General features: G+C 41.0%; 4 protein-coding genes across 46 annotated transcripts in view; all 4 read right to left on the minus strand.

Annotated features, from left to right (window-relative positions):
- LOC121642654 (protocadherin gamma-C5-like) overlaps nt 1-17,983 on the minus strand; it is a 324,465-nt gene that overhangs the window by 18,296 nt on the left and 288,186 nt on the right. For 2 of the 43 annotated variants that reach the window (XM_041989479.1, XM_041989478.1), the window contains exon 1: nt 521-1,311. The exons of 40 other annotated variants lie outside the window; for them this stretch is intronic. In XM_041989479.1, the coding sequence (XP_041845413.1) occupies nt 521-1,228 (708 nt within the window). In that variant the 5' untranslated portion in view covers nt 1,229-1,311. Of the gene's footprint in view, nt 1-520; nt 1,312-5,242; nt 7,872-17,983 lie in introns of those variants that run through there. One more of the 43 variants, XM_041989429.1, reaches the window with a different exon arrangement.
- On the minus strand, nt 1,397-2,968 carry LOC121643456 (protocadherin gamma-C5-like; the record flags this gene model as incomplete). Its single annotated transcript, XM_041990899.1, has 1 exon — nt 1,397-2,968. A coding segment is annotated over exon 1 (1,572 nt), but the record flags the coding sequence as incomplete, so codon positions are not given.
- LOC121642658 (protocadherin gamma-C5-like) lies at nt 8,578-11,342 on the minus strand. Its single transcript, XM_041989481.1, has one exon. The coding sequence runs from the start codon at nt 11,161-11,163 to the stop codon at nt 8,704-8,706; it is 2,460 nt and encodes an 819-aa protein (XP_041845415.1). The 5' UTR covers nt 11,164-11,342; the 3' UTR covers nt 8,578-8,703.
- LOC121643457 (protocadherin gamma-C5-like) lies at nt 15,093-17,746 on the minus strand. The gene has a single exon (XM_041990900.1). It carries the CDS (start codon nt 17,571-17,573, stop codon nt 15,093-15,095), a length of 2,481 nt encoding a protein of 826 aa, XP_041846834.1. The 5' UTR covers nt 17,574-17,746.

Raw genomic sequence — 17,983 nt, forward strand, 5'->3', positions numbered from 1 at the left:
TGTGAATGTTAAAAAATAACTAGTGTTGATATATTTTCCCCAGGACAAATACTCATTTGTTTTATTTTCTGTGCATAACACAGTTATTTATTTTTAATTTTATTTAGACCAATTAGAGAGGAAATAAGGTAAAATAGATCAATTTCATTCATTCATTCATTCATTCAAATGACGCCATCCCACACAATCTCAGCGCGTGTCCCGGGGCTCTGCTGGTTGAAAGTCGCTGTCCACCTCCACAGTGCTGAAGTGCTCAGTTTGAAAACGCAATCAACCATAAATACAAATAAGTACAAGATAAAAATAAAAGAGGGGCGCAGAAATGATCAGGGTTAAAGTAATATAACAGAAGTTAAATTCACTACTTTTCAAATAAAAACACCAAACAGTCCTAATAAAAGATGTTTAATTTCATTTTATGTGTAATGAAAAATTACCTGCAGAGATACTAAAGTTAGCATATTATTTTTTTTATAAGTATTTATTTAGTAATTTTGTTAACTTATTACTCACTGCTCACCTGCTGGCTCTCAAAGGTCCAGGTACTGTCGGGTAAAGAAGCATCCAGAACACTGATCACCTCTTTAAAGTCTGTGGTGCTGCTGGGTTTAATCAAAGTCAAATCACTGTACTCTGACATCGGAGACATGCAGGACCTGAAGGACTGACTCTGAGACAACATGTCTCCTCCCAGGACCTCCACGTACTTTATAGGTCCATCAGTGTTGAGCTGAATCTGCAGGTTTCTGTTGGGGTTCTTGTAATCATCACAGTCGCTCCGTCTCACGCAGCAGCTGCTTCTGCTGTTCCTGATGCATTTCACCGCTAAGATGAGAAAAGTCACCAGAGACAGCACGGACACCGAGGCCAGAGAGAGAATCAAATAAAGGGTGATTCTCCCAGTTTTCTTGCTGGGCTCGGACACTTTGTGTCGGAGATCTAAGATGGGTTCATGGAGACCGTCCTCCAGCAGGATGGACACTGTGACGGTGGAGGATTGGACCGGTTCCCCGTCGTCCTTGATCTCTATAATCAGCCTCTGAGAGGAGTCGTCCTGCTCGGACACAGCGCGTTTAGTCCTCACCTCCCCTGTGTACAGATTGACAGCGAACAGAGAGGCGTCTGTGGCCTCCGCCAGTCTGTAGGAGATCCAGGCGTTGTGGCCCGAGTCAGCGTCCACTGCTGTCACCTTAGTAACCAGGTGACCCGCTTTAGCGGAGCGGGGCATCCTCTGATGAGAGAGGGAGCCCAGGGCAGCGGAGGAGGGGTAAATAACAGCGGGAGCATTGTCGTTCTGGTCCAGGATAAAAACATGGACGGTGGTGTTGCTGCTGAGAGACGGAGAGCCCTGGTCCTTTGCCTGAACCTGAATCTGAAACACCTTCAGTTTCTCATAGTCAAACGAGTGCATGCTGTAGATGCTGCCGTTATCCGAATTAATGTAAACATAAGATGAGACAGAAACGTCCTGAACTTTAGAGTCCAGTATAGAGTAAGAGATCTTTGCGTTTTCACCAGAATCCAGATCAGACGCTGATACTGAGTACAGTATAGAACCTGGGACTCCGTTCTCCTTTGAATAAACCGCATACGTTGGCTGAGTAAATACGGGTGGATTGTCATTTACATCACTAATAGTAACATCAATTGTCGTCTTAGTTGACAAAGGAGGAGAACCTAAATCAGTGGCTGTTATGTCGATATGATACTCTGAGATTTTCTCTCGGTCTAACGCACCCCCGATTATTAGTGCGTAGTTATCAGAAAAAGAGGGTTTTAATTTAAAAGGAGATCCTTTTGGAAGCTGTAATGTGACTTTACCATTATCACCGGAGTCCATGTCTCGAGCAGTGAGCAAAGCCACAACGGTGCCACTAGGTGCGTCTTCAGGTATTTTGCTTGGTCGTGAAGTTAGAACAATTTCTGGAGCATTATCATTTATGTCTACAACGTCCACTTGTACTCGACAATGACCCTCCATTTCAGGAATACCTTTATCTCTTGCAGTGACGTCTATTTCATGAGTTGCATCATTTTCATAATCTAATTGCTTCGTGAGAAAAATTTCTCCTGTTGCTGAGTTTATCTGAAAAATAGATGACAAAATCTCAGGTGTATGATCAGCAAACGAATATTCAATTTCTCCATTCAAACCCTCGTCTAAGTCTGTTGCCTCCACTTTTATGAGCATTAGGCCAGTTTGACTGTTCTCAGGCACGGTTATTTTATATAAAGCTTTTTTGAAAGTGGGAACATTGTCATTGTTGTCTAAGACTGTAACTATAATATTTAATGTCCCAGTTCTGACAGGACTGCCTCCATCTACCGCTGTCAATAGTAACTGATGGACCTTTTGTTTTTCTCTGTCTAGTGGTTTTTCCAATACAAGTTCTGGCACTTTTTTCCCATTAGCCAAATCTTTCATTTTCAAGCTAAAGGATTCGTCTTTGTTAAGACTGTAAGATTTTACTGAATTACTACCCACATCGAGGTCCTGTGCGGTCTCCAGTGGGTAGCGCGCACCCACCGCAGTCAACTCCGCAATTTTCAGTTTTTTTTCTTTGCTAAGAAAACTGGGGGAATTGTCATTGATATCTTTAATTTCCACGTCTATTCGATAAAGATGTAAAGGATTTTCTATGAACACTTGCAGAGGTAACACACAGCTGGCGCTCTCTCCACATAAAGCCTCTCTGTCTATTCTGTCATTCACCACCAGCTCACCCTTCCCCGCATCCACGCTGAAATACTGCTTACCAGCCTCAGATGCGACACGCAATTTACGGTCATATATCTCAGATAACGACAAACCTAGATCTTTGGCAAGATTTCCTACAACAGATCCTTGTTTTAGCTCCTCTGGTATACTGTAACGAGTCTGTCCTTCTATTGTACTCCACAGGAGAAAGAAGTAATTCCACCAGACCGCTCGCCATCTCCAGTCTCGGTATTTGATTCTCTTTGTCATCCCCGATCCGTTAGAACATCTTATTCCCCATCGATGTATTGTTTATATAACCATCCAAACATTAACTCGCTGCCAGGATGGATAATCCATGATAAAAGGATCCACGAATGCATGAAAACGACAAAGGTCTAAATTCTGGACACCTTCGAATGAGCGCATATCCTCGCCCCCACTAAGCACTGCGAGGGCTACCGTAGTGAGGCTGAGTGGGGAATGGAGTAGATCTCTTTGTACAGTTGATCATGCTATTGGTTCACAGCATCTAAATCTCCCATCCAATCACAGAGCTCTGCCAGTGTTGAGCAAATGCATCCCCACAGTCATAAAATAAATATGACCTCAAAATTGAATTAGGTTTATGTGATTAGAACATTAGTGTACAATTAAATGTAAGATTACGTGTTTACAATTACAAAAAATAAAAGAAAAAAGTAATAAAAAATGTGAACAGGTAATTTTTACTTTTTCTCAACTACTCTAACAAATATCTGGGAGGAAGGTAAACATTACCCATCAATCACAGAATTTAACAAACCATGTGTTAGATTATAGTGATAGCACATCAAATTAAACAGTAGAACCTGGGCTAAAAACCACAAAACCTAATGAAAATGCTCTAAACACAACTCAAATCATAACTAAATTAAATGCAACATCTCAAATAGGGACTCTAAGACAACCCATGCGCGACATTTCTGGCTCCACACTCACAAAACTGTATCCAACCGCCAGATACACGCATCAAATAAAAGCAGACTCCACAGAAACTAACCGTGTGTTAAATACCTCGCTCACTAAAGCATTAGAGAGATAGACGCCAAGAAACAACAACAGCAGAAACCACTTAGTCAGAAGCTATTTACAAAAATGTATCTTACCTTTGCTGTTTCACCGTGAAATTTATATTTTACCGGTAAATCCACACTTGGGTATTTGAGAACATGGTTCGACACACATATCCTTTTGGTTGTCTCCACAGGATATTGGGACCTTGTGAGAGGCTTTGAAATCCACCAATACAGTAACCTGTCCTTCTCCAAAAAAACGGCCTTTTGCTGGCTCTGATTGGCTGAGAATGTTGTCAATCTCATCCACGTGGCTCTAACTTTATTATATTGGCTCCTATGAATTTATTGATGTCTTGGTCACCCAAATCGACCAATGGGCTGCGGAGTTATAGGCGCGTGTAAACACATACAGCCAGGTACGTTACACTGACCATTATGCACAATTGCGCAGTGTGCATCTAGGGCACAACAGGAGAGATTTGAGGTTATCGTCTGTAGATTTTGCTGTACATTGGTGTTAGGTGTTATTGAACACCATTAGTGGTATAAAAATAAAATATATAGTTTTGCACATGAGAAAATATAGACGGCACAAATGGTGCCAAACTGTGCCAAAACGAGTTTTTTTTTAAAACCTTGCTTAGATTTTCTGAACTAAAACATCTCTAATTTTGTTCTGCTTTACTTTAGGAGAGGAGGCCTTTGCAGAGATAATGTCCACACACTGTATTGTGATTTGGTACAGATGTAGCATACCTGATGCATCATTCCAAGGAGTTGCTGATCTTGAAAGGGTTTTTTATGGCGAGGTTTGGATTGTCGCGGTGCCATCTTAATTTATTCTTCACCAGTAACATATATAGTATGGTTTACACACCTTTACAAATCTCACAAGTGTTCTCCCTAATATGTCATCAAAGTTTGTGGTTGCAGAGATATACAAATTTTATTAAGGGTATACGCAATTTCGAGAAAAATAGGCTCAGGTGGTAAGTGGTTGAAAGGAATTATACAAAAACAACGTTCAAATAAAACAGAAAAGATATTTAGAAAGTTATTTACAGAGTTATAAATTAACCCACAATATAAAGATATAAAAGTTAAAAATTAGTAACTAAATATGAAAGAAATCAGGAACCAAACAAGACTAATACTGATGCATTAAAAACAAACAAGCAAAAAAAAAAAAAAAAAAAAAAAAAAACCTTCATGACGTCACTCTGGTTAGTGCACGTGCATTTCAAGAAGTACTTTCTCAGCAGTTTAGACTATATATAGATATATATGAATTAATTAAATTAATTTGCATGTGTGTTTTAGCAAATCACACAACTGAAGTTGCAAATGATTATTTTTAAAAATCAAGAAAATCTTGAAAATCTTCAAAAGCTGTTATGTTGATAAACAACATTTAAAATAAAAGAGCTATATTATTTTGTTAATATTGATTGAAAAGGAAAATTTAGGTCTAAAATTTTTTGCTCACCTGCTGGCTTTCAAAGGTCCAGGTGCTGTCGGGTAAAGACGCATCCAGAACACTGATCACCTCTTTAAAGTCTGTGGTGCTGCTGGGTTTAATCAAAGTCAAATCACTGTACTCTGACATCGGAGACATGCAGGACCTGAAGGACTGACTCTGAGACAACATGTCTCCTCCCAGGACCTCCACGTACTTTATAGGTCCATCAGTGTTGAGCTGAATCTGCAGGTTTCTGTTGGGGTTCTTGTAATCATCACAGTCGCTCCGTCTCACGCAGCAGCTGCTTCTGCTGTTCCTAATGCATTTCACCGCTAAGATGAGAAAAGTCACCAGAGACAGCACGGACACCGAGGCCAGAGAGAGAATCAAATAAAGGGTGATTCTCCCAGTTTTCTTGCTGGGCTCGGACACTTTGTGTCGGAGGTCTAAGATGGGTTCGTGGAGACCGTCCTCCAGCAGGATGGACACTGTGACGGTGGAGGACTGGACCGGTTCCCCGTCGTCCTTGATCTCTATAATCAGCCTCTGAGAGGAGTCGTCCTGCTCGGACACAGCGCGTTTAGTCCTCACCTCCCCTGTGTACAGATTGACAGCGAACAGAGAGGCGTCTGTGGCCTCCGCCAGTCTGTAGGAAATCCAGGCGTTGTGGCCCGAGTCAGCGTCCACTGCTGTCACCTTAGTAACCAGGTGACCAGCTTTAGCGGAGCGGGGCATCCTCTGATGAGAGAGGGAGCCCAGGGCAGCGGAGGAGGGGTAAATAACAGCGGGAGCATTGTCGTTCTGGTCCAGGATAAAAACATGGACAGTGGTGTTGCTGCTGAGAGACGGAGAGCCCTGGTCCTTTGCTTGAACCTGAATCTGAAACACCTTCAGTTTCTCATAGTCAAACGAGTGCATGCTGTAGATGCTGCCGTTATCCGAGTTAATGTAAACATAAGATGAGACAGAAACGTCCTGAACTTTAGAATCCAGTATAGAGTAAGAGATCTTTGCGTTTTCACCAGAATCCAAGTCAGATGCTGATACTGAGTACAGTATAGAACCTGGGACTCCATTCTCTTTCAAATACACTGTATAAGTGGGCTGACTAAATATAGGGGAGTTGTCATTTACATCAGTGATAATAACAGGTATAGTTTTCTTACTTGACAGGGGGGGAGATCCAGAATCAATGGCTGTTATTTCGATATTATACTCTGAAAATGTCTCTCTGTCTAAAACTCCACTGGTAACTAGTGCGTAGTTATTAGAAAATGAGGTTTTTAAACTGAAGGGTGATCCACTGGGGAGTTTTACCGTTACTTTGGCGTTATTGCCCGAGTCAATATCTCGTGCTCTGATTAACGCTACCACTGTGCCACTTCCTGCGTTCTCGTGTACTGGATTTGGTTTTGAAGTGAGAACAATTTCTGGGGCATTGTCATTAATGTCTATGACTACAACTTGCACACGACAGTGACCCTCCATCTCAGGAACTCCCTTATCCTTGGCAGTAATCTCAATATCATGTACTGAATTTAGTTCAAAATCTAGAGTTCCTATCAAAGAAATTTCACCTGTACCCGAATGCAAATTAAACAAGGACAACAATGACTGGGGTGTGTTCTCAGCAAAGAGATATTCAATTTCCCCATTAACACCCTCGTCTGCATCCGTGGCTTCAACTTGTAAGAGTACAGAACCAACCGCTCTATTTTCCGGCACGGATATATTATAAAATGGCCTTTTAAAAACAGGGACATTATCGTTGTTGTCCAGTACAGTAACTATGACCTTCGTGGTTCCAGTTTTGACAGGATTACCTCCATCTGACGCTGTCAGTAGCAACTCATGGGCACTCTGTTTCTCTCTGTCAAGTGATTTCTCCAGTATTAGTTCCGGAACCTTTCGATTACCAGACAACTCTTTAATTCTTAAACCAAAGCACTCATCTTTACTTAGTGTATAAGATTTTATGGAATTACTACCAACGTCCTGATCCTGTGCAGCGTCTAAAGGAAAGCGAATACCCGAAGCGGTGGATTCTGCTATCTTTAAATATCGTTCTTCTGTTGAGAAAACCGGAGAATGATCATTTATATCCTTTATTTCGACCTCTATTCTGTGTAGTTGTAGCGGATTTTCTGCCACAATTTCTAGAGGTAACACGCAGCTAGGGCTTTGCGCACACAAAGCCTCTCTGTCAATCCTTTCATTCACCACCAGCTCGCCCTTCCCCGCATCAACGCTGAAATACTGCTTACCAGTCTCAGACTCCACGCGCAGATTACGATCAAAAACATCAGATAGACCCATACCCAGAACTTTGGCTATATTCCCTACAACAGATCCCCGTTTTAGTTCCTCTGGGATGCTGTAACGAGTCTGTCCGTCTATTGTACTCCATAAAAGAAAGAAATAATGCCACCAAACAGCCTGCCATCTCCAGTCTCTGTATCCCACTCTCCTTGTCATCCCCGTCGCTTCTTGTGCCGTTACAATATTCTGTTTCCCATAGAAGCCTCCATCATTATAATCCAGAATTCAAAGCCATCACAGGAATGGATATTAGTGAACAAATCATCAAATCGTTTTTTAATAAAATATACAATCCTGAGTTCACGGAATAAGCACATCTCTTCCCCAGCACTGAGCACATCGAGAGCAACTGCGGTAAGAGCGAATGGGGGTGGAGTAGATCTCTTTGTACAATTCTGTACGCTATTGGTCCAGAGCATCTACATTAACAGCCCAATCACAGGGAGTTAGTCTGACACAAAGATGCTGTGCAGATTCAGAATCACAGAGAATATGGACAGATATGACATCACATAAGAAATGTGTGGTAATATTTCTCTAAGAAATTACAAATGAAGCAGTATAAAAATAATTTCATGTTTAATATTTCAGGTCTAGCTGGCACATTGTTGTATTATGATGGTTACTAATAATCTTGACCGAGGAACATCTTTAATAAATTAAAGATTTAATGAGAGAAAACTAACAAAGAAGCACGTGTAAAAAAGAACAAAACCAAAGTGGGTCAATATACAGAATAAAAGGACAAACGTAAATTGGTTGTCGAACAAAATAAAAATATATTAAGCTATTAGCAGATATAAGTTTTAGTTTAGCTTGGGGTAAATATTTTTGAGAAATTTATATTTTCGTTTCAAAATGTCAGTTCCCGAAATCAGGTAAAACAAAAACAAATCGTGAACTACTCAAAACAGATCTGTCATTATATATTTAATATAATACAGCAAATAAAGGTCCGAAAATTGTAACACTTTGAATGAGTACAATTATTTAAAAAAATGCACACTCAGACTTCTTATTTTCTTATTAAATCTAAAAACAGAAAACGTGTTTAGGGATACAATTATTTTGTACTTCATATTAAATTAAACGATTATTTTTTCATTCTTTTAGTTTCAAGGAAGAAGATCAAACCAACAGTGACTGCAACATTATATGCAAATCCACAGTTAAGTGCTCACCTGTTGGCTCTCAAAGGTCCAGGTACTGTCGGGTAAAGAAGCATCCAGAACACTGATCACCTCTTTAAAGTCTGTGGTGCTGCTGGGTTTAATCAAAGTCAAATCACTGTACTCTGACATCGGAGACATGCAGGACCTGAAGGACTGACTCTGAGACAACATGTCTCCTCCCAGGACCTCCACGTACTTTATAGGTCCATCAGTGTTGAGCTGAATCTGCAGGTTTCTGTTGGGGTTCTTGTAATCATCACAGTCGCTCCGTCTCACGCAGCAGCTGCTTCTGCTGTTCCTGATGCATTTCACCGCTAAGATGAGAAAAGTCACCAGAGACAGCACGGACACCGAGGCCAGAGAGAGAATCAAATAAAGGGTGATTCTCCCAGTTTTCTTGCTGGGCTCGGACACTTTGTGTCGGAGATCTAAGATGGGTTCATGGAGACCGTCCTCCAGCAGGATGGACACTGTGACGGTGGAGGATTGGACCGGTTCCCCGTCGTCCTTGATCTCTATAATCAGCCTCTGAGAGGAGTCGTCCTGCTCGGACACAGCGCGTTTAGTCCTCACCTCCCCTGTGTACAGATTGACAGCGAACAGAGAGGCGTCTGTGGCCTCCGCCAGTCTGTAGGAGATCCAGGCGTTGTGGCCCGAGTCAGCGTCCACTGCTGTCACCTTAGTAACCAGGTGACCCGCTTTAGCGGAGCGGGGCATCCTCTGATGAGAGAGGGAGCCCAGGGCAGCGGAGGAGGGGTAAATAACAGCGGGAGCATTGTCGTTCTGGTCCAGGATAAAAACATGGACGGTGGTGTTGCTGCTGAGAGACGGAGAGCCCTGGTCCTTTGCCTGAACCTGGATCTGAAACACCTTCAGTTTCTCATAGTCAAACGAGTGCATGCTGTAGATGCTGCCGTTATCCGAGTTAATGTAAACATAAGATGAGACAGAAACGTCCTGAACTTTAGAATCCAGTATAGAGTAAGAGATCTTTGCGTTTTCACCAGAATCCAAGTCAGATGCTGATACTGAGTACAGTATAGAACCTGGGACTCCATTCTCTTTCAAATACACTGTATAAGTGGGCTGAGTAAATTTAGGTGGATTGTCATTTACATCAGTAACTGTTACATTAATGGTCTTTTTAGACGACAGAGACGGAGAACCTAAATCAGTGGCTGTTATTTCAACATTATAGTTAGAGAACTTTTCTCGGTCTAGAGCTCCATCGGTTACCAGTGCGTAATTATCAGAAAATGAGGGTTTTAGTTTAAATGGTGAACCTTTTGGAAGCTGCAATGTCACTTTACCATTATCACCAGAATCCGTGTCTCGGGCACTTATTAAAGCTACTACAGTTCCACTTGGTGCGTTCTCAGGTATTGAGCTTGGTTGTGAGGTCAGAAGTATATTAGGAGGATTATCGTTAACATCTAACACTTCAACATGAACAATGCAATGTCCCTCCATTCTTGGTGTTCCCTTGTCTGTTGCTGAAATATCTATTTCATAATTAGCATTTATTTCGAAATCTAAATTTCTAATAAGACGCATTTCTCCGGTAAATGAGTCAATATCAAACACAGATCGGATCATATCTGGGGTTTGCGAGCCAAATGAATACTCTACTTCTCCATTAAGACCTTCATCAGCATCTTTTGCTGTCAGTGTAAGGATAGGTGTACTTTCAACACTATTTTCGCTTATGGAAGTTTTGTAAATATTTTTCTCAAATATAGGAATATTATCATTAATATCCAACACGTTTATAGTTATTTGGGAAGTCCCAGATTTTGCTGGGTTTCCTCCGTCTACAGCTGTGAGGGTAAGCTGATGTGTAGGGTTTTTTTCTCTGTCGAGGGATTTAGATAGGACTAATTCTGGGACTTTTCTCCCTCCGGACAAATCTTTAATCTTCAAACTAAAAAAGTCGTCTTTACTCAAAGTATATGAGTTTACTGAATTCATTCCAACATCCTGATCTTGCGCTGTTTCCAAAGGAAAACGAATCCCCGCCGCTGTGGACTCAGCTATTTGTAAAGTTTTCTCTGGTGAAGCAAATGTAGGAGAATTGTCATTAATATCTTGTATTTCCACTTCTACTCGGTATAACTGAAGCGGTTTATCAATCACCACTTGCAGAGTCAACACACAGCTTGAGCTCTGTCCACATAAAGCTTCCCTGTCTATTCGGTCGTTCACCACCAGCTCACCCTTCCCCGCATCCACGCTGAAATACTGCTCACCAGCCTCAGAGGCGACACGCAGTTTACGGTCATAAATCTCAGATAAAGACAAACCCAGGTCTTTGGCAAGATTTCCAACCACAGATCCCTGTTTAAGTTCCTCTGGGATACTGTAACGAGTCTGTCCTTCTATTGTACTCCACAGGAGAAAGAAATAATTCCACCAGACTGCTCGCCATCTCCAGTCTCCGTATCCTATTGTCTTTGTCATAACGGATCAGCTAAGATTATTTCCCAGTAAGGTAATCAAAGAAGAAAAATTACAATCCATTGGAAAAAAAACATTAATCCATGACAAACTGTTTTTTTAAAGTCAGCTAATAAAGACAGACTTCGTTTTTGTTCGTTTAAAACCTATTAAGAACATCGCTTCCTCTCATCCAGCTTACAGTGGAAGCGTCTGCGACTCTGTGGCTGCGCGGGGGAGGGACTAGATCTCTTTGTACAACTCTAAATGTCATTGGCTTAAATCGTTGATCTCTTCCAACCACTGAAAAGAGGAGGTGAGGCTTACTTTTAAAGGTACAACTGACATAGTAGTTGGATGCATGAAGACTAAAATACAGTTTTACCAAAAGTTGTTGTCAGCAATATTTATTAATAAAATAAAAATAATTCTGATAAAAAACTGCAAAATTTCCCCTACAGTTTAGTTCATTTAAATGTTCAATAAACGTTTTGTTTGAATCACATGCAGTTATTGTTCTACTGCATCTCTCATTGTAGAACCGATACTGAAATGGTCGCTGTCCACTTATGTGGTGCTGAAGGAAAGGAGGCAGCAAAAATAGATCACTAAGGATAAAGGCAGTGGGCCGAAGCCGTGTACCTGCTTTAGTTTTTAAAAATAATGATCACCGGTGAGGGAGGACCTGGACCTTTTTATTTTTTAAAGCTTGTTTTTTCTTATTTCGTTTGTTGGTACTTGTAATTCTTGCACATTTTTTCCATAATCATAGTTTAAAGTTCGATAAATTTACAAACACTGCAGCTTACTAAGTCAGGTGAACCAATGGCACCCAAAGATACAAATCACGTGCCGTTATTCGGCCAATCAGACGTAGCTGTGCGAGGACCAGCTGTTGAGCTAAAGAACATCAGCTGGTGGAACGAGTTGCGTCGAAAAGCCTAAATATCATGAGTTAATGAAGCAGCTTCTACATGTGTAGGTAAGTATTAAAGTTTCTCGAAAATGCTAGTTATGCTATTTATTTGATGTATAACTTTGGCGTTATGTCGTTTATTTTGTGTAAATGTCAGGTCTTGTTAACAACTCCCGCTAAATTAATTGGTCAGTTAATTATGCTAATTTGAAACGCAAGAAACCTAAATCTATATTTCAATATCGCTGACTGTTATTCTCAAATTCATATCACATAATTCACTTAACATTGTGTGAAATAACCCAAAGTGTTCTTAACGTGTGGTAATTAGGCAGCTGGTCAGCGTCATTCATTAAAAGCTAAGCTACGTACGGTAGATGTAAAATTAACGTTACTGGTTAGGTTATTTAGTTTAGTTTATTGGTTTTACCATATGTAAATAGCCAGAGAGAGAGAGAGAGAGAGAGAGATAACGGAAGGAAATTAGAATATCTAAAAACATTGTCCTCTGTGGTATACCTTAGTCAGCAAATTGAAATTTTGTCAATCATTATGAATTTGCTAATTTTATTAAATGCTGCTCACTACTGAAAAGATGCTACTTTTTGGTGTTTTTTTTTTAACTGATAATTGTATATTTTAGCAGTTAGGCTAATACGTGATTGATTCATTAGACACAAAATGGATCTTATTGTCTAAGAATAAGTTGTATTTTAACCAGGTAATTTAGCACTTATGTATTCTGGGATGTATATTTCTCCTCATTTAACTAGTTGAGCAAAAGCTGTGTCATGCTAAGGGTGTGAACATTGGATGAGCAGTGGTCAAGACCATTTAGCAGGCCTATGAGTTTTGCTGAGCCGGTTATCTGCCGAATTGCCATCGCCTGAGAGCACTGTTCTTGCATGACCCATCGACCTTTTGTGCTCAAGGTAATGATGTCCTGACAGGTAGAGACTATCTTCCTGCTGTCTTATAACATGACCTCAACACACTCATTGTCTGACGGTTCCTAAAATTCCACATGTTCAGGCAACCAAGTTAAACAGCTTGGCTGGTATCATTTTTAGGGCACTCTCAAGTGTCAGGTCTTCTGATGTTGGTGACCAAAGAAGCTTTGGTGAAGGTTTTTGCTTTGTTCTGAATGATTTCTTTGAGTGAGAGCTACATGATATAACACCTGAGGACTATCTTTTGTTATGTTATGTTGCGTGCTATGTACTTCACTGCCCACTGCTTCGCTTTTGGATGAGGGGAAAGAGGAGGAGGTGACAGCAACTTTATAAAGACTCTTTAGCTGGCAGATCAACATATTCATGGTGTTGTTGCATTCTAAAATCTTAAGCAAGGATGTGTCTTCTGAAATCTGACTTTCAGTGAATGTGCCTTGTTAAGTTGATATGTCAAGTCTCTCCCTTTCTCTTACAATGTTTTTGAAAAGCCTATTCAACCTACAAAGTTGTAGCACCTTTTGTTTTTTTAAAAGCCTCTCCTCAATCACAGTCTTGCAGAAATATGTGTACCCATTTTTTACAAGTTGCTCTCTGTTGTCTCATCTTTCTTTTTACAAAGGTACCGACTAAGTCACTGAAGCAGGTGAGGTATTTTGCTTCTCTGGCCACTAAATCCCAGTCTCAAATTTGCAGAAGCAGACTCATCTTTTCTTTCTTCAGCTGCAAGAAACAATGTCCTGGCTGTGTTTCACAGTAAATAAGTTTTACTTTGATTCTTTTCCAATAGTTTGACTAATTTTTATATTTTTTGGTTTGCAAATTCTGCAATGTACTGGCAACAGGTGTAGTGTCTGCTTGGATGTGTAGAGTTCATCGGTGTGTGATCTCAGAGCCCTTGTCTTTGCTGCAGTTCCCTCACCATTTATGTGCTTAATATCATTGTACCTTGATGCCAATTTATATTCTTTTTCTCCACAGATTCACAGCTGAAGTTCAAGATTCACACTGACTTTATATGTTCTTTCCTCATTTGACACCTACCCTCACTTTAAGTCTCTTTCTGAAATAAAGGTGCCTTTTGACTTCTTCTCTGGGCTTGTTTTATGTTAGTGATGTTTGTGAAGTGGCTGTACAGCAGGTTCCTGAAGTTTGAAGTTTAAAGTTAACTTATATAAAGGGAAAAGTAATGAACATATAAAGCGAAAGCTGATTTTCAACTTCAGTAGTTTGGCAAGCCAAACCCATCCACATAACAAGACTATACACTGTGGTATGACAATGACCACCCTCAGTTTTTAGATTGAATCTCGGCACTGCCTCTTCTGCCACAGTACTTTCTGCTCTTTCCACAGAAACTGATTAAATTTCTTCCAACTAAAAACACGCATACAGCATTCTATTTCTGTGGTGTTTGCTAGCAACAAGTTTGAACAACAGTAGTTTAATAGGTGTCTGGCTAATTGTTGTGAAATCATGTTTATCATTTTGTCATAAGATTGACAGGTGAAAAAATATGATAACGACCTTAGCAGACCAATTTATTTTACCTCTCTTAAAGTGGTTGATACACAGATTTGTTATTTTAGCAGTGTGTGTAAGCATGTGTGATCTTTAATAGGCTGACGCAGTGAACAAGGCATCAACTCCAATAGCGTTAGCTTAAAACCCGTAAAAATAAAGAAAGAATAAAGCTAACACCTCCTCCTCTGGCAAGTTTCAAGGCGTATAATTGGACAATAACTACAACTACTTGATGCAGATCGATCACTGATCATAGCTGACCCCTCGGTTTGCCTGAACCGGTAACTCAAACAAAATTACCGATAAAAAAACAAAAATGTAAAAAGGTAATAGCTGAATAATATGAAGGGATTTATTGTAAGTGTATACAAATGTAGAAAATGTCAACGGGACAGAAAACAACCCCACTTCCACAAAGAAAGAAAGAAAGAAAGAAAAAGCAAATTTATTTTCAAATGACTATTTGCAGTAATTAAAAACGTAATTTCATAAATGATCAAAGGACAGTGTTTCAGTCATAATAAATAAATAAATAAATAAATAAATAAATAAATAAATAGAAACTACTGGGAAGTATGCAGCTTTTGTCTGCTCACCTGTTGGCTCTCAAAGGTCCAGGTACTGTCGGGTAAAGACGCATCCAGAACACTGATCACCTCTTTAAAGTCTGTGGTGCTGCTGGGTTTAATCAAAGTCAAATCACTGTACTCTGACATCGGAGACATGCAGGACCTGAAGGACTGACTCTGAGACAACATGTCTCCTCCCAGGACCTCCACGTACTTTATAGGTCCATCAGTGTTGAGCTGAATCTGCAGGTTTCTGTTGGGGTTCTTGTAATCATCACAGTCGCTCCGTCTCACGCAGCAGCTGCTTCTGCTGTTCCTGATGCATTTCACCGCTAAGATGAGAAAAGTCACCAGAGACAGCACGGACACCGAGGCCAGAGAGAGAATCAAATAAAGGGTGATTCTCCCAGTTTTCTTGCTGGGCTCGGACACTTTGTGTCGGAGGTCTAAGATGGGTTCGTGGAGACCGTCCTCCAGCAGGATGGACACTGTGACGGTGGAGGACTGGACCGGTTCCCCGTCGTCCTTGATCTCTATAATCAGCCTCTGAGAGGAGTCGTCCTGCTCGGACACAGCACGTTTAGTCCTCACCTCCCCTGTGTACAGATTGACAGCGAACAAAGAGGCGTCTGTGGCCTCCGCCAGTCTGTAGGAAATCCAGGCGTTGTGGCCCGAGTCAGCGTCCACTGCTGTCACCTTAGTAACCAGGTGACCCGCTTTAGCGGAACGAGGCATCCTCTGATGAGAGAGGGAGCCCAGGGCAGCGGAGGAGGGGTAAATAACAGCGGGAGCATTGTCGTTCTGGTCCAGGATAAAAACATGGACGGTGGTGTTGCTGCTGAGAGACGGAGAGCCCTGGTCCTTTGCTTGAACCTGAATCTGAAACACCTTCAGTTTCTCATAGTCAAACGAGTGCATGCTGTAGATGCTGCCGTTATCCGAATTAATGTAAACATAAGATGAGACAGAAACGTCCTGAACTTTAGAGTCCAGTATAGAGTAAGAGATCTTTGCGTTTTCACCAGAATCCAGATCAGACGCTGATACTGAGTACAGTATAGAACCTGGGACTCCATTTTCCTTTAGATACACATTATAATTTCGCTGACTGAACTCTGGAGCATTATCATTGACATCAGTAATTTTGACTGGTATAATTTTTTTATTGGACAGAGGGGGAGCGCCTGAGTCAGTGGCCGTTATCTCAATGTTGTACTCCGAGACTTTCTCTCTGTCTAAAGAACCTTTAGTAACCAGTGCATAATTATTAGAAAACGAAGGTTTAAGGGAGAAAGGAGACGTTTTTGGAAGTTGCAGTGTAACTTTGCTGTTGTTACCAGAGTCGGCATCACGTGCATTGAGCAAAGCCACCACCGTACCACTCGGTGCGTCCTCACGCACCGGCTGCGGTTCAGAAGTGAGAACAATTTCTGGAGTGTTGTCATTAACATCTAAAACATCTATCTGTAGGCGACAGTGACTTTCCATTTCAGGAATGCCCTTGTCTTTTGCAGCTATTTCTATTTTGTAGGACGTAGCTGTTTCATAATCCAAGTCTCCTTTCAAATATATTTCTCCTGTTAATGGTTTGATTTCAAATACTGATAACACGGAATCAGGTGTCCGCGAACCAAAAGAGAATTCGACATCTCCGTTTGGACCATCGTCAGCATCGGTTGCTGAAATTTTTATTACAAATGTGTCTTTAACAGTATTCTCCTGTAATGTAACTTTATACGTATTCTTTTCAAACACTGGAAAATTGTCATTTACATCCAGCACAGTTATAGTAATTTGCGAGGTTCCAGACAACACCGGACTTCCTCCATCTAATGCGGTCAGCCGAAGTTGATGAACAGCCTTCTTCTCTCGATCAAGAGGTTTCTCTAACACTAACTCAGGCACTACTTTTCCATCCTCAAGCTCTTTCATTTTTAGTGTAAAGCAGTCATTTCTCGTCAAAGTGTAGGACTTCACCGAGTTACCACCAACATCTGAATCCTCTGCACTCTCTAAAGGAAAACGAGTTCCCACTGCTGCTAATTCTGCCATTTTCAGAGACAGTTCTTTTGTATGAAACACGGGAGAATTATCATTGATATCTCTAATTTCTACCTCAATTCGATGCAAATTTAGAGGGTTTTCAAGAACTATCTGCAAAGGCAACACACAGCTGGCGCTTTGTCCGCATAAAGTCTCTCTGTCTATCCTGTCATTCACCACCAGCTCGCCCTTCCCCGCATCCACACTGAAATACCGCTCACCAGCCTCAGAGGCGACACGCAGCTTACGGTCAAAAATGTCTGATAGTGACAAACCCAGATCTTTGGCTATGTTTCCTACCACAGATCCTTGTTTTAGTTCCTCTGGGATGTTATAACGAGTCTGTGCGTTTATTGTAGTCCACGTCAGAAAGAAATGATGCCACCAAAGAGCCAGCCATCTCCAGTCTCTGTGTATCATCCTCTTTGTCATCCCTTATCCGTTACAATATATTTCCCATGGAGAAAATCAAAATTATTATCCTGTTCCGAGGAGCATCTTTAGGAGTTATACAAACATTCGAAGCATGTTTGTTCATGCTGAAAGGTAAATTAAGGAATTTATTTTAAGTTCCGAGAAATGAGAGGTCCACACCGTCCTTGAGTTGGATGTATTGTTAGTGTTCATGGTACTGAGGCTGCATGGGGGAGGGGGTAGATCTCTTTGTACAGTTCAGGCTGTTATTGGACCACAGCATCTATTACTGACACCCAATAGGAAACGAGCAGAGCAGTGCCTTTAAAGTAACAGCCGCGGTCATGAGGATTAGCCAAGACACACTGCTGTTTATATCCGATTAGTCTAACAGCAACGCTGCTTCTCTGGTTCCAGGGTTTATTATT

The sequence above is a fragment of the Melanotaenia boesemani genome, chromosome 7 (assembly GCF_017639745.1).
Source record: "Melanotaenia boesemani isolate fMelBoe1 chromosome 7, fMelBoe1.pri, whole genome shotgun sequence".
NCBI lineage: Eukaryota > Metazoa > Chordata > Actinopteri > Atheriniformes > Melanotaeniidae > Melanotaenia > Melanotaenia boesemani.

What these genes read in the sequence shown, in the direction of transcription:
- LOC121642658 (XM_041989481.1), bottom strand. Translation starts at nt 11,163, where the DNA reads ATGACAAAGACAATAGGATACGGAGACTGGAGATGGCGAGCAGTCTGG.
- LOC121643457 (XM_041990900.1), bottom strand. Translation starts at nt 17,573, where the DNA reads ATGACAAAGAGGATGATACACAGAGACTGGAGATGGCTGGCTCTTTGG.